General features: G+C 39.4%; 1 protein-coding gene across 4 annotated transcripts in view; it reads right to left on the bottom strand.

The window, feature by feature from the left end:
* TEX10 (testis expressed 10) overlaps positions 1-16,638 on the bottom strand; it is a 52,763-nt gene that overhangs the window by 3,882 nt on the left and 32,243 nt on the right. For all 4 annotated transcript variants that reach the window (XM_040549405.1, XM_040549408.1, XM_040549406.1 and 1 more), the window contains exons 10-12: positions 13,175-13,263; positions 11,917-12,050; positions 1,423-1,503 (exon numbers count right to left, since the gene is read on the bottom strand). In XM_040549405.1, coding sequence (XP_040405339.1) covers positions 1,423-1,503; positions 11,917-12,050; positions 13,175-13,263 — 304 coding nt within the window. The remainder of the gene's footprint in view (positions 1-1,422; positions 1,504-11,916; positions 12,051-13,174; positions 13,264-16,638) is intronic.

Here is a 16,638-nt window from a genome sequence, read left to right as displayed (position 1 = left end):
GTGATCGGAGTTAAATTAAAGCTAACGAAACACCGTGGGCCCACAGCTGGGGTGATGCTCTGCTGCTGTTAAAATGAAAGTATTAGCTTGAGTTTGAATTTTATAGGCGTAGTAAAACATATTTTTTAAAAATACACACATTGCTAATGGGGCATCGTTTACCTCCATAAGAAATTAATTAAAGGAGTTTTAAAGTAGCCTAATCTGGTCACCAGCACGTACACAGTTTTAAGCAGAGACAGTTGGTTCACTCAACGGGGTCATCTGTTTCTTTTAGGGAATTTTTGCTGTTGTTTTTAAAGATCAACAAGGAAGTACAAGTTACATAAATACGGAATATATTCCACTGGAATGCTTACTCATGTGGGGTAAGCTATAAAGAACAATGAAGGGTTCATGCTTTTGAATACTTCCAGTATAAATATAATAATGCACTTGGTGTATTTCAAAGCCAAGAGCACAGATCATTGTCCCAAGCTGACCTTGCACTAGCTGGCTGCAGAAGTAAGAGTAGGATGGCGTTCATGTGTGACAAAAGATAGACTGCAGCTATCACCAAGATTACCAAATAACAGCTCGCCAAATTAATAATGGTTATCGTGACCAACCACAAATGAGAACTTACAGTGAGCTACACAAATGTCTACGTATGTAGAAGCATCTTAAAAAACAAATTGCCCGATCTCTTAACACTGCTGACGAAACATGCCTATCAGCAAGTCTGGAAGATGTTGTGCACCCAGGCATTTCAACCTACACAAATCCAGTAGATGAGATAGCGCAATAGGTTTCCAGGTAGGATGCTGCCTATACAGTGCCTTCCTTCCCTGCTAGGTGATCCAGCTGTTACCACCCAGTTAGAGATCCTGGGCAGCAGTATCATCAGCCACAAAAATCCACTGTCACAAATGTAAATGTCATTTAGCCCTCGAGGGACAGTGCAATAGGGTGCACAAGCTGATTTAGAAGCTGTGATTTAAGTCAGCCCCCAAAATCCAGAAAATAGTGACAGATAAGCCAGCTCCTGTGGAAGCTCTGGACCGGTAATTTTTCAGTAGGCTGTGGATATTTGTCAGATCACATTATTAGGGAGTGCAGTGACAGGACAAGGGATAATGGTTTTAAACTTGAGAAAAAAAAAAAAGAAAAAAAACATAGAACAAGAAACCTTTCATTTATGGCTATCCTGGCTTGAAAACAAGTTGAAGTACTCAGAAGTCAAAAATAAAATAAAATACCTAAGTCTAGATATTAAAAATTACCTATTATTTTAAAACCCCACTGATCTTGTTGAAAATTTTTTCAAATACTAAAATTATACACAGATTATGTAAAATATGGAAGAAATGTATTTAAGGGTTATTGAGACTAGCACAAGAGCTATCACAAGGAAATTAATGCAGAAAATGAAGTATTACTTACCAGATATTTACAGATGCCAGTCTGGAGAATGTCAAAACACTGACTTTGCGAAGGTATAGTGGACAAGCTGTGACAAATCATCTGTTTTAATGAAACAAAAAGTTGTATGTAAGTACTTAAACACGCAACCAGCAACCATTCACTGCATAGCTACACACTTCGCTGACGAACCTAAGCACAAAGTACCTATGAGGACACAGCAGCTTTGTCTCTAAAAGTATTGATTTTTGGCAGTGTTTAAGATTAACATTGTCAACATAAGTTGTTCAGTGGTTAAAGAGAGAATGACCTCCACCATTAATTTTGTCAGTAGTCGCTTTTTTCCTTTAACCTATGTGACAGAACTAGAAGGCCAGAAGTACTCAATTTGCCTACAATGCCTCGCTAAGCCTACACTGCCTTTCCTCTGAGCTAAAGAAATTCAGAAAACAACTAAATACTATTAACAAGCATGAAATAGCAAAAAGGCAATAAAATAGGACAGGAAAGAAATCTAAAGGAAGAAAATAGCGAAGATCCATTGGTTACTACTTTCCCTCTATATCACTAAAATGTTATATTCATAGTTGATACAGAATGTAATACCACAAAGGGGAAATCTTGTTTTAAAGAACTGCCAAAAACTTTCTGGTGCTTATATTATCGAGCACAAGCAAACTATTAGCTGTCCAGAAGCACGACAGAGAGAGGTTAAGAAAAAGGTCTTCAAAGGTCTTCAACGACAGCAAATCCTATCAGTTCACAGCAACTCCTAGCAAAACAACTCAGTGCAAGCCTATAATGTGGACTACTGCCCTATTTCTTTTCTTATCCTTACTGTTTTTCATTAAAAAGAAAAAGTCACCAAGTTGAAGACGACCCCATGAAATGCCATAAAGCCCCATACAGGATAAAGGGAGCTCTACTAGATCTGCTGGTACCTTGCATTGCGGTCCTCGGCAGACCGCTTTCTCTGTTCTCTCCTCTCTGCTTCTAGCCCTGCTAGAGCTGACCAAATTCAGGAGATTGTTAACATGCCTGCTCGATAGAACATGGACTAAAAGGTTGTCAGCACATTGCTAATGGTGATCAGGATTACACAGATCATTGTGCAAGTATTTTATTTCACTGCTAGGAGCATTTACAAGACAGTTTTGTAGATACTCTTGCACTGAATACCCTTATAATTGGTACTATACGTGTATTTTAAAATTAAATATTATTAAACCTGCTGCATCCTAGATATGGTATTGTTTCTGCACACTGGCATTTGAAAGTGATAAAATATGAAGCACACGGGAGTATTCCCAAGAAGCACGCTGAAGACATTTGCATTTCAGCAGTGTCAAGGAATGCAATAAAGCTGAGATAGGAGGAGGTTACCACTGGGGACTGTCAAGGGCAAACCCTGATGCCAGCATGACCTAGTATTTGAATGAGTAACACTTGCACAAAAGGTAAAACTACGCTGATGAAACACAGTGGCTGACAGAAACTCTGCCAAGACAGGAGGACTGGACTAACCTATAGAAGAGATTGCATGGGTCTGACGAGTAACAGACGGGGAAATTCAGTGAAACAAAAGTGGAAAGTCATGCCCACGGAGACTAATAAAACTTCTGTATGCAACCAGGAATTTTAACAACTGGAAATTAGGAGAAAACTGTGCATAACTGATTAGGAGGTGAATGTGATACAACTACAGGCAAATAGCTTTTAGGATGGAAAACCAGAGACAATGGCAATAGAAGTGATCAGTGCTACCAAACAGAAGTTTAGCACTGCTCTGTAAGACCCTACTTATTAGGCCATTTCTGAAGTACCGTGCAACATCAGGGTCATACCTCGTTGAGAAAGGTGAACTCAAACTGAACAGTGGTACTCATGGTTGGCTGGTATACAGGCAGGATGGAAATTAGGAAGGACAACAATGAAAGACTTCCAGGAGGAAGTGCAGGAGACTTTTGTTGCTCGAGAGCTCAGCCAGTTTACCAGAGGAGTATGCTATATGCTTGTGATTACATGACACCAGACAGGAAGTTCGGGAGATCCCTTTTAACTCAATACATAGCCACGAGGTCAACAAACTGAAGACCTAGGAGGCAAATTCAACTGGCCCACCCAGCAAACCACAGTTTATTATTAATAAAACCGTTATTAATCATTCCCCCTTAGGGCCATGCCCCTGGAATAGCCTTGCTGGTCCCTGAAGGTTCTCCCTTAAACGACAAGTTGCATTTCATGAGGTAAAATTTGCTGACACGGATTTTTCCAGAATTGGCAAGGAGAACGGGCATCACAGCATTGAACGTCAGCTTCTTACAAGGGTTGTGGCAAAGTGCAGAGTATTTGGCAAGCTGGTTTTTCAACCTTTTAAATCTTTCTGACTCTCAAAATAGCACAAGCATTCCCTACACCCAAGCTTTATTTTCATACAATTAAGTGGGAGTGGTGATCCTTTTCAATTCTATAAATTAAATCCTGCTCGAAATGGCTTTCATAACAAATGTTATAAAAAGTGAAACTGAAATGTTATTAGATATGGAAATGAAAAGCAAAGAAAACTTAATTATCACATGAAAATTAGTATTTTTCCTGACAATTTATTTTCCTTAGGCAAGGGTCTGCATGATGTTTAATTTCCATAATAAAATGTCACAGCTGATTCATTATTTTACATTTGATTAGCATTTATCACATTTTTGGCGCATTCATAGATTGGTTTTGGACTAAAGCCAGGGCAATTTTGTTTCAGAGTATTACTGAGGTGAATGGACAGGGAATGAGCATTTTTTGATCACTGGGGGGGAAAGGGAGGGATGCCTTTTTGAGACAAGCATTTTACAACAGGTTTGGTTTCATTTGTTGTTTTTTTTGTTTGTTTGTTTTTAATTTTGTCTGAATGCCTACTTAATTTGCTCAAGTCAAAGCCAAAGAAAAGCATGCTCTGAAATGCAAGGATTAACAGTTATTATGCAAAAAATACCACAGGCTTCATCGTTCATTGGTGGCTTCTCGAGCCGAGCCTTATCCGTCAGACAAGCCCAGCCACCCATCGCACCAACGGGCCCTACAACCACTACAGGGGCCTCCCTGCTTGCTGTACCGAAGACGTACCCCAACACCATCCAGCTAAAATGGAGGGAGGTAGGCAGGAAAGGTGGTCTGGGGGTGCTCTCTGCTCTTTGGGGATCCTAAAGCCATGGAGTAGACTTGCAATTTTGAGAGGAAGGCACCTGCCAAGGCATGCTTGGCCCACTGACAGGAAAAGCCTTCAGAAAGTTGGCTTTGCTCAGCCCCCTTGTCCCTATGCTGTGTATCAGGTCTCAGAAGATGGGTCAAGTCGCTTGCTAGTTTAGTCATCTTCAGGTGGATGAGTTTTTAAAATGCATTTTTGCTGCTGACAGCCAACCTAACTGACCCCTAATCCGATCTGAAACAGGCTTTTTGTGGCTCTAACGTACAGAGGAATCCATCAGTTTAATATTGCTCATCTGTTTGATGCTCTCAACTCCAAAAGACAGAGACAGGAGAAAGCCCAATCTCAATCTGAGCCCTCATGGCAAAAGCAAAAAGGACAACAGATGAACCAACAGCAAGGCTTTGTTCACGTGTTTAATTGTTCCCACTCCCTAACTCACTCCGTGTTTCCCATAACATGATAGATTCTGGGCTCGAAAAGCCTCAAGGGAAATATTTTATCAGCAACTGCCCAGTGAAAAATCTGCGTATTATTTCAAGTTTAATCATGCTGCCAAGTATTCCCTTTTTCAAAGAAAATTACTGACTTTCCACTGAAGATACACAGCACGGAGAGGATCCAAGCAGGCAGGAAAAATAATGAATCAAGTGTTTTAGCTAGCCACTATGTGGAGCCTGACCAGAGCCCCTCTAGACCCCAGAGCAGTGATTTTTTTCTAAAAGAAAGTTGGCAAACACCAGACGCTATATCCTAATGTGAACTTTAAAATGCATTTTTCAACTCAAGTCGACATCCACCTCAAAGAGCGGTAACTAAAATATAACAGGTTGTTCTGCAGTCAATTCCCAAGCCCTTGTGAAATGACTGTTTCAAGCGAGACCCTACCCCGTGTAACATGTTACCGCGGAGCGTGGAAAACGAGAAGTTTTCAGGTGATGGGGCAGGCAATGAAGCTTGTTGTCTGAAGCTTGGCCAGCTTCTCCCGGAGCTCCCTAGCTTATCAGACAGTGTACTCCCTTGACAGGTGCTGCTTCTCTTTCTGAAATAAATTGATTTGACAGGGCAATATTAACAGTGCCCTGAGTTGTTGGGAAAGCTGCGTACACCAAGAGATCTTTGTTCACCTGCCTTGGCTAAGCTCACAGGGGCGGATGTGAAAGGTATTCCTGATTCAGTGACTCAAAGCAACACAGAAAACCCACACGATCACAACAACAAAACAAACCCAGAAAATAAAACCTAGGTTAAAAAAAAGAAATGCAGTCTGCAGGAGAACATTACATAGTTGTGCAACAGGGGAAAAAACACCATGTCTAGCTTTACTCTCAGGGTAACAGAAGAGGAAGACAAAAGAACTACAAATGATGAAGAACATATATTATGTTCTACATCTTGATACTGTACATATTTCCAAAGATTAGATGGATTATGAAGCATGGTTAATGTCCAATTACTGGCTTGGAAACATGAACTGCAGCACACAAACCCAGCTTGCATCTGTTGAACTGCAGTAATTGCCTACATGCAGGTTCCTAGGCTGTGGCATGCAGTCTGATGTTAAACCTATATTAAAAGTCAACTAAACCAAGTGAAGTTATCTTTATTTCCCATGGGACACAAAAGGCTAGGTGACAATCACCACTGCTCACCTGCTGTACAGCAGCCTGGTCACGTGTCACAATCTGGGTCTGGTAAGATTTGGTACGAGGAGGCAAAGAGCTATTAGCTGCAGTCCTGTTCTCTTGCAAAATGACAGATTTCTCTACTATTTATTTCTTTTATGACAAAAACAGGATTTATACTCAACAGCTAATGTGCTGTCTAGAAAGAGATGAAGCCATACCTGAAAAACAGCAAAGGTCTGGTTCACGTGTTTGCCCCCTCTCCAAGCAAAAGAGCTTGAAAACACTGAAAACCATACACCTGGGAAGCTAGCTTGGCTCACAAAGCCTGTTTTTTTGAGCAAATTTAGTTTAGGTATCACAAAACAGGATGTGAATTTATAGCATAATGCACAGTAACTATGGAGACATTAATTCACGTTAGCAACACGCAGTAACGTATCAGCTGCCAGTGATAAAATGGCCCAAGACATGCTGGAGATATAAGATACAGGTACAGTGAAGCTCTGGCCCTAAATACTGTTATTTAAAGTTTTATATCTTAAGAAAATTATGAAAGACATCTTTAAAAAAGAGCTATTGGGAGAGATTCCATTTATTTATATAATTTCTCTGTTTTGTTTCTTAGGAGCTTGCATTACTTTTCAAAAAAAAAAGCATTTTTATTTCTAAATATTAAACTTGGATACGATGCATCTTTACAAAACAGTAATGGGCTTATACAGAATCTCCCCACCTCAAAGAGGGTAAAAATCAGTGTCTTTCTGGTTCAGACTATTTAGACTCAGTTGTTTTTTTTCTCCCCAGTGAAACTCTGATCTTGGTATCTCAATAAAGACCATAAGCTGAAATCTTACAGGTATTTCAAGTCAAAATTTACGTCTTAAAATTACAGTAATTTCTGAAGTGTTGACCTCTGCTTAAAGCTAACAGACAGCATCATAACTCCACCTCTTACTTCTAAAGATCGATATCCTCACAAGACTTTAATTCATATGCATTGACCTGCTGTCTGTGATTTGTCTTAATTTTCCATAGCGTGTCAGCGCAGACACAGCCTGCACAACTACTTCATTTTAAAACTTTTCCACTTTTGACACACTTTAGCATATTACATTACATACGTCCCAATATTTTTGAACTCGTCTTCTCTTAATAGCTGAGTTTACTAGTGATTGCTCTGAAACATTTTGCTATTTTATTCCTTCAAGTCAACTATGTGCTGAATATAATCCCAGAACCCAGACTTCAAGCAGACCTTCAGAATGATGGTTTGCTTTCCCCCCCCAAGCATTCAAATGTCACAAACATCAAATATTGTAACAACAGAAATTATCATGTATACGCTGTTACCTTGTTAATCTGTTCCTTTCTGTTGGCACTATTTCATTTGATTCTGATAGAGCAATTCAATTACAGGGGAGTGAACAATATTACCGACAAACACTATAGGCACAGTTAAAATGAACCAAGTCTGAAGCCCTTCGGGCTGCAACAATTTATTCTGGAGCCCCGTCTATTTTAGCTGCAGGGATATGATTGTAAATAATTGGCTTTAATAAGGCAGAAGTCATTGTAAGTATAAGCATTGTAAGCTCCAGAAGATGAACCAAGGTTTCCACATTTACATTTCAGCTCTTTCCGACAAAATATGAAGATTAACCTTTACAGTTACACCAAATGGCATTTAAAGGGACGCTTTTCTTAAGGATTGCTCCTCAAGTGAAAATCACCATTACCTAAAAGCCTCCACAAAATAAGGAACGTGGCTTTGGATTTGCAGTATTACCAATTACTGCTCTCTAGACAAAACGTACAACCAGCAACCACCTCAGAAGGGTTTTGTTACAAGCCACTTAGAAGCGTTAACTCCTACTGGAAGTGCATTTGTTTGGTCCTTTCACCAGTTCTGCTTACCCGCTGCACTTGGTAGCGCGTGGTCATGTTACAACGCACTCGAACTGCCATCTGAAAATGCCTCAAGTCACTCTTTTCCTTTACACCTGGTTATAAACTGCTCTGTGCTTATCCACAGCCTCTTCTCCTCCAGTTGCTCATTTCCATAAGACTTACAGGAAACTACCACCTGCGGCTTTATCCTTTTAGCAGAGCACCAAACACTAGCCAACGGTATAGACAGTACTAGTGGTGGAAGGAAAAGAGTAGGATGGATGGCTAACAGATCCTTCATCTTACCACTGATCACCAAATTCTCATTTATTCATAGGAAACCAGGCTGTCAAACCCTAACTCCACCAGCTCTTTATTTCCACTCACAATAAAATAGATTTCCTTTAAGAGAAAACCCTGAATTGTAACTACACAACATCAAAACTCTTTTAGAGAGACAACTCTCAACATAAATAGAGGCCAGGATGCTGCCTGCTCCGCAGCTAATGAAAGGCTTGTTTCACTTACTAGATGTTTTTCAAAACTACTACAAATATTTTGCTTAATAATACAGCACCACCATAAACTTGCTTATCCAGCAAATGAAAAAGATTCAATATTCAGAGGCTGTGCCTCTGCTCAATTCCACCAAAAGCTACACCAGAAGCGTGACTAATTAAAGCTGAGTTTATTATTTCCTGTAGCACTTTATCTAAACGAAAGAATTTTCTGCAACAGCTAAAAAAATTAATCTCAAATTGTATCAGTGAATGGGGGACAGCACTTCAGATATCTCATGAGAGTGAAAAAGCCTTCCTCTTACTGAAAAGCCACTGCACACCACGGCATGCACCTGGCCCCAGCACAGGGGAAGACACCCAGTGCCTCAAGTAACTCCCTTGTAACTCCTAGGCGAGGGAACAATTACAGACAGGCTCCATGTTACAGAGGCATTTCTCATTGGTATTTTTATTTTCTGACCGAAAACTTGAAGACTACTGGTTGTTGCATGTTTTTCTCCCAGCAAAAGTTTTCCATTGAACATAGAAATCTGGATGGAAAGTCGGCCAAGTTTCTAGCTGATTTAAAGAGATTTAGTGCCTCCAACGCCCCCACTACAGATACATCTGCAAGTAGATGCAGAAGTCATCTGACAATAAATTAACTGAGATTTGAAAGACATCCACCTTTACAACAACGGCACCAACACCTTGAACTACATCCACTTTGAAGAAAGTGGTCTCCAAACCTACCTCCCTCACTCCCGGGAAAAAAAGAGCTCACCCATGCCTCAGCCCCAAATCCAATGCACTTCCCATCACATTGGCCTTTGTATCACATCGTCTTTCAAGAATTTCTAAAAAGATCGTCATAATTTGCTGGTAGTTTTCTTCTCCCCAAAGGTTGCAGCTCCGTTTTTTTTTGGGGGGGAGAAGAACAGTTTATTCCATACCTGGTAGAAACTATTTGCTCTATAGAAAGTATTCCTGTGCAATATCTGGCAAATTTTGAGGAACTGAAAGTTTTTTTCCTAAGCCAGGATTTATTTAATTTTAAATGGTCCAGACCCCAAATCCTTAAGTTCTTCTGGACTAAGTTCCCAGAATATTTTGTTTGCAAATTGAACACAAGTAGAACACAGCTCAGTATGTTTGAAGCAGGAGAACAGTGCTCAATAAGGAACAACACAAGGAAAAGAGACCCCCCATAAAATTTACTGAACAGAAAAGTGCATTGTTTGCTTATGGTCAGCCACCAGAACCCCAAGGTCCTCCTCTGCATTGCTGCTATCCAGCTGGTCAGCCTCCAGCACTTACTGGTACATGGGGTAATTCCTCCCCAGGCGCAGGAATCTGCAATTCCCTTTACTGACCGTCATGAGGTTCTTCTCTGTCCAGTTCTCCGGCCTGCCCAGGTCCCTCAGACTGGCAGATAACTGTCTGATCTATCACACAATCCTTCCAGTTTTGTGCCACCCTGCAAATTTGCTGAGGGTGCACTCAGCCTTACCGTCCAGGTCACTAATGAAGAGGTTAGAAAGTACTGGCTCCTGGGGTACACCACTAGAGTCTTCCTTCCAGCTGGACTTTGTGCAGTTGTAACAATTGTAAGAATCTACAAAATGCCACAGATCCAGGTCCCATTGCTCCTTATACACAGATTTTTGTTCCTATTTTCTCTCCCGACTTAGTCCCCAGAAAAGACTTGAGGCAGACCCATAAATGCATCAGTACTGCAATGCTCCACACGGTGTCCGAATCCTCTTTCATGACTAATCACAGCTCTTTCTTTAATACCTGCAATCCACTTCTGAGAACCTGAGAGAACAACTTGTATCTTTCCCAAAAAAAGGTACTCAACAAGAGCAAGTTTCTGCACGATGACTCTTCTTGCTGGCACCAAACGACTGAAAAGATTGTGCTAGGACAAGCCTATCAAATTCGCAAGCAGAAACCAAGGACACAAGCAAGCTATCTATAACCCAACTACTTCACTGTCCCCGAGTGAAAATATTCCTGTTGTGTGGTCTCTCAACCAGTTTTGATACATTTGTGGAAGAAGCAAAAAGGGGAAAGAAAGAGGACGCAAGGGGTGGCATTTTCAAAAATAGACAGATATAAAATCCTTCAGATGTATGGGATTATGCTAACTCTTTGAGAAAGATTTGCAAGTGATCCCTCTGGTGAGTTCACAGAGGAACAATCCTGTGTTCTGTACAGAACAGGGAGAGAAAACACTCAGGTCTTCCAATACTGGAGAAAAGCATTTTGCTGAAAAAACACATCATTACTGCCCAGAAGAGACAGAACAGAACAAAAAAAAAAACAAAAAAAAGAGAAGGAAAGTTCAGCTGCTCCTCAGCTGAAACTAACTGAAGACAGGATATCTAAGGATGTGTGTCAATCATGGTACCAAGTAATAAGTTTACTTAAACTAATTTCCTATAGATAACAGTACACATGCAATACATGCTTTGGACTCTTAAACTTTTACAAGTTCAGAGGGAAAAAAACCCTATGCTGCTTTCTTGAACAAAAAATACCAAAATATATCATACAGGTGTTATATTCTTCCTTTCTGTATTCATGACAAAATTCATAAATACCATAAAATTGGCATGTCATTAAAATATGATTTCACAGCTTGAAGTGGTTTCTGCAGGCTAAGCAATAAAAAGAGTTGAGCCATAACGAAGACCAATATTCACCTGTTCTGTATAAAGTCTGGTGGCTCAGATCCCTTCAGAACCAACAATAAAATTAAGCTTTTAGTTTTCAGTACTTACGACCTTATAAACAGATACCAAATTCACAATGAAGTTTCTAATCCAGTAAACTTTGATTAAAGTTTAATCAAAGTTTAACCATCAGAAGTTATTCTAAACCACCAATGCCAATATTACAACGTAAAAATCTCATTTAATGCAGTTGTTTTATAGTTAACTAAGGAATTTCTGAAAGAAAACTCTTCATAATTAACACTTTTACAAGTAGTTTATTTTTGAAAGCCAAAACATTGGTCTTCATCTTATTAATGTTCAAGAATTTCCCACTGAGGCTTCTACCTATTTTTTTTCCATGAGCACCATTCTGCATACCATGTCTGAATATTCACCTTTTAAAGCACCTTCCCTCAAAATATTATCTGATAACTAATAATAAGAAGACATTAGCAGCTTGACAACTATAATATTTTTAATTCTTTTTCAACTCATGACAATATTTTAGGCATCTGTGGAAAAGGGATAAAGAGCATTTTGAGTTTCAATGCTGTCATTTAGAATTAGTGTTGATGTATTACCTCTGTCACAGCCCAGTGGTGTAAAAACTGGTCCAGATCAGTTAGGTAAAGACGGACAGGTGAAAGTTGTGTTTGGCTAATGTGTGGTTTTCCTCTAATGCCCTGAAGACTAGTCAACTCCTCTCTCGAAAACCCTAGAGAAAAAGAAGCAGTACAACAGCATCACAAGTCAAGCCAAGCACTGTTCTACTTTAACACCATCGTTGACAGAGAACGGTCTTTTAAATTATGTCCACATAACTGTGTAGCGAAATACAAGTTCTGATTTCCAAAAGAAAATACCTATATTTTAACAACCAAGGGAATACCAATTTAAACTATAATGTGGTATATTACAAGACAGTACAAAGCCCACATTGTATTTTCAACTTGCTTATCTTTTTTTTAAAAAAAAGAAAAAACAGATATAATGCAAGACAATTCAATAGGTGTTCACAGTAACTCAGGAACTTTCTAATACAGCCTCAAGGGTTCAAAAAAAATTCATTCAACTAATTATTTCTAGCCAGGTATTAGATGTTACGGTGAAACAATTACTGCTCCAAAGCAGTCACTTCATTTTTGCTTTCATTTTCTGCATCATCAGTACAGCTGTCTTCAATGCTTTATAAAGAAAAGGTAGTTTTTGAATGCAAAGTGGCTGTTGCAAATGATTCTCGTTACCACAGGGCAAGTCACTGGGAAACGTTTCCAAGTACCATTATACCATTTTAACCACTGTAACTTCTCAAACTTGCATCACCACAGAACAGAATTATTTTTGTATCTGAGTAAGAATATAGCAGCAGAAGTCATTCTGTTCACATGACAACCATGGGCAGCTCACTTCAATGTAGTTTGATTACTTTATTCTGATGGAATGTTTTTAATGGCGCAAGTACATCCACAGGAAATCCAAAAGGCACTCGTTTGTATTGTTATGAACCAATAAAATGCGTTTAAATAAACTGAGAAAATTCTTATTCAAGCCATATGCTGAATATAGATTTTCCTCATTCTTTAAGCAGAATTCTGCTAGACATCAAGAAAAAGTACGCAAATATTCAGCCCAAATGGCAAGTGAAAGCAAAAAAAACCAGGGTGTCAAAAATCAGATCAAGATAAAAAAGGATATACCACAACCAAAACAAGCAACAAGATTAGAACTACTCTCAGGAAGTAATTACTATACCATTTATTCCAAATTAAATCCAGCAATTGACTAACAAAACAAAATTTCATTTTGTTAATTCTAAATTATGACATTGACATGGATTACCTATAAGGGTTGAAAACAAGAAGCTGAAATAGTCCACATCATTCACCGAATTATCCTGCACTTGGCACTTCCAGCCTGCAAAGGATGATCTACACAAAACCAATAGTAGATAGGTTATTAAAAACCATATAATTGAGAATTCACAACCTCCTTGCATAATACAATCAATTAGCATGACTAAATTGTTAATTTTAGCATTCCTGTTTCTCACCGCTGTTGTCAGAGTAGCATTTTGAACAGCTTCAAAAACAGGACTTGGCTCTTTCAAGACAAGTAATATTGCATTTTGTGCCCCTACATGAGCTTAGGTTGTTATGTAGATTAAATTACTGAGGTAGCAATTTTTTATAAATACCGGTATAACCTTTATTACAGTGACAACAGCCAACACACAGCAAATTAAATTATTTTTATTTCCCTTATTTGGTAAAAGTCATTATATTACAAAGCTGGACTGTTTTTTTCATTATATCCACTAATTCTGATACAACTCTTTACAGGAACAATAGATACCATTTAAAAGTAGCTTCATTGTCTACTTCAGAGCAGCTAAAGCTATTAAACACAGAACTAAATTAAAAACTTGCTTTGTGATTTAGTGCATATAAAGGAGCAGTATACAAAGACAGCAGCAAACCCATTATTAAAGCCGCCTGACACTTCACTTTTTAGGGGCAATCCGTAAGAAGACTACTTTCGTTTCTCAAATTAAAAGGCATACATCCCTGTGGAAGCTCAGAGCAAACGAAGACACCATCAAATGGAGGTGCCTTGCCTGTGCATCAACGTAGAACCGTGAGAAGGCCAGGAGATGACAGCAAGTACCTCGCACACATTCTCCTCAAAATACGTATTATTCAAGTTTTCTCATTTGCTGCTGCTGCTGGCACTTCTACTGTAGGCTACCAACCTTCGATCCAAGAGATTACTGCTCTACCTTCTTGCAATTTTGCTAAATTTCAGTGCTTTGGAATATAACTTCCCAAGCCAGCTATCTGCCTCGGATCACTTTTTCCCAACTCCGTTCTGCCAAGCATCCCAAGTGGTTTTGCCCAGGGGTAACAGAGCTCTCAAAAGCTTGCTTCCCAAGAAGTTTTCACAGCTCCGTGCTCTGGGAATAAAACCACCAAGAATACCACGTGGAGGTTGGTACCCTCTCATCTCAAAAACCACACTAGAACTGAAAAGCAGTCGCAGCAGCACATCGGGAACGATCAGAGGCACGGAACAGCATCCACCCTAGGACTGCCTACACTAGTGCTCTTCAGCCTGCAAACATCACAGAGAGGAAGTGATCGAGGTCTACAAAATCACCGGTGGCATGAAGACAGTGAATACAGACTGAGTGCTCACTCCTCCCATGAAGAGGGTAGGGGATTGCATGAGAAAGCTTGTCAGAATTAAGTTTAAGATAATAAAAAAACCACTTTTTTCCTTGAAACAGTTAGCAGATGTGTCAAACTCTTCACTAAAGGACCGGTGAATGCAAAACTTTTACACAAACTCCAGATAGTGGACAGAAACTCACTGCAGGCTAAAAACCGCACAAACCACAACAAGATCAGGAAATCCCCGAAGACAAAAAATCATTCTGGGGGTTGAATTGAGTGCTAGAGCTCTGCTTACCCTGTTTTTGTTCTTTCCTACGCACCTTGCTCACAGCCTGTGTTGTGGACAGTGTACTGGGCTATGCAGACCTGTTGTCTGTAACAGTGCCACTGCTTTTTCTCCTTACGTGAGCTTGCACGTGTGTAGGATCCTGAAGCTTACAGTTCAACGTCCAGAAATTTTCCAAACGCTTCACCAGTTTTGGTTTGACGCCTGTATGTGACTATTTTCACACTCACAAAACAGGACAGGGGTTTTAAGCACGCCATGGTAAGTGTCACCGATGTGTACGCAAGAGGAAGCGGAGAGAATTGCTGCTCTTCTGCCCTGGGAGCATGGGGGCAGTGCCTGATCCCAAAGCCTGGCAGAGCTATTGAATGCTTTTAACACTCATCTCCAAGCAGAGCTACGCTGACACATGCACATACAAAAACAGAATCCTGAAATTCAATTACAGTTTACTTTTTTAAAAATCCAAAGCTATTATACACATTAAAATAAGCCTCGATGTTACAAGAGCATTAAGGCTAAAAATATTTGAACACTCGATTTAGAAAGTGACAGAGAAAGTTGCCTACAATCTTCAGCTTCGCCTCTTTGTGCGTATGCTTTGGAGTATGATGTTGTGTGTCATTTTCTCTAAAAAAAATCTATTGTGTCATTTTCTCCAAAAAAAAATTCTATAAAAAATCATGCCTCATTCAAATCACAGCTGAATGGACTTATCAGGATTATGCAACAAAGGATGCTCTGACCTGCTCCTGCCTTATTACCTATAACATGCACAGCATGAGGCATGAGACAAAAAATAAGAAAGAAGGAGCTCACAAATTCAGGTGAACAAATAGGTTTTAGGGATTTTACTGGATTGTACAGTTATCTGTATTCTGAGATGCTATATAAGCCAAGGACCTCTTAAAATTGGAGGACGGAGTGAGGTAACACTTCTCAGAGTATCGTCAGATTAGGTACTAAATTTCTTTTAGAAAAGAAAAACCTATTATTCACAGTAGAGGTTTCTCTCGTGCTTTTCTTCCTGCTAGTTATTGCCAAAACTGCAACAGTTCAGAAGTGAGTAAAAGACTGAAAAGAGTAACAGCTGTGGAGTAACACAGCTTCAAGTATCCTAAAGAGCAGCACGCAGACCCACCTGATCTCCAGTGCTCCACTTGTACTTAAAGAGAAATTGAAGTCAATCCTTTGCTTTCAAGACAGAAAAAGCTAAATATTCTGAAAAAATCAGCTCCTGTTTCATTGTGAATTCCTAAATTTAACAGGTACTTCCATGTTTCACATTTTCCTTGCCTCTGTTCCTCATCTGTAAGATATCACCTCCCCATCTCCTACTGCTGTGAAAAACACGGCACAAAAGCCCATAGAAAGGACATCCCTGTTTTCCAAGTGAGGTATGGACATAAAATAAATAAAAAACAGAGTCTTCTACTGCAGGACAGGGACAAAGGCAAAGCTAAGCATTATGAAAATACTCCTCCATAGTGAGCATGCTGCATTTAGCACACGTTGGAGCACGGAAAAATAACCTGAGATCATGAAATCAAAGACAACCAGAATCTCACGTCAATATCAAATTAAGACTAATACCCGTGCCTTTCTAGTATTTCGAGTGCAAGAACAGCACTACAGCATAAAGAAAGTTTATTTAAACTAAGAAGTCTAATCAGTTACCTTTGAATTACCTTTGAATTGATTCAATTACCTCTGAATCCAAGTGTCTATAGCGTAGTTAAAGCTACTCAATTGTGAGATTCATGCTAAAGCAAACCAGAAATAAGGTAAAGAACATAGAACAAAAGAAATTTAATTCTAGAACAGATGCTGACATACGAAAACCACAA

Source organism: Cygnus olor, chromosome 2 (genome assembly GCF_009769625.2).
Source record: "Cygnus olor isolate bCygOlo1 chromosome 2, bCygOlo1.pri.v2, whole genome shotgun sequence".
NCBI lineage: Eukaryota > Metazoa > Chordata > Aves > Anseriformes > Anatidae > Cygnus > Cygnus olor.
This window is presented reverse-complemented; position numbering and strand designations above follow the sequence as displayed.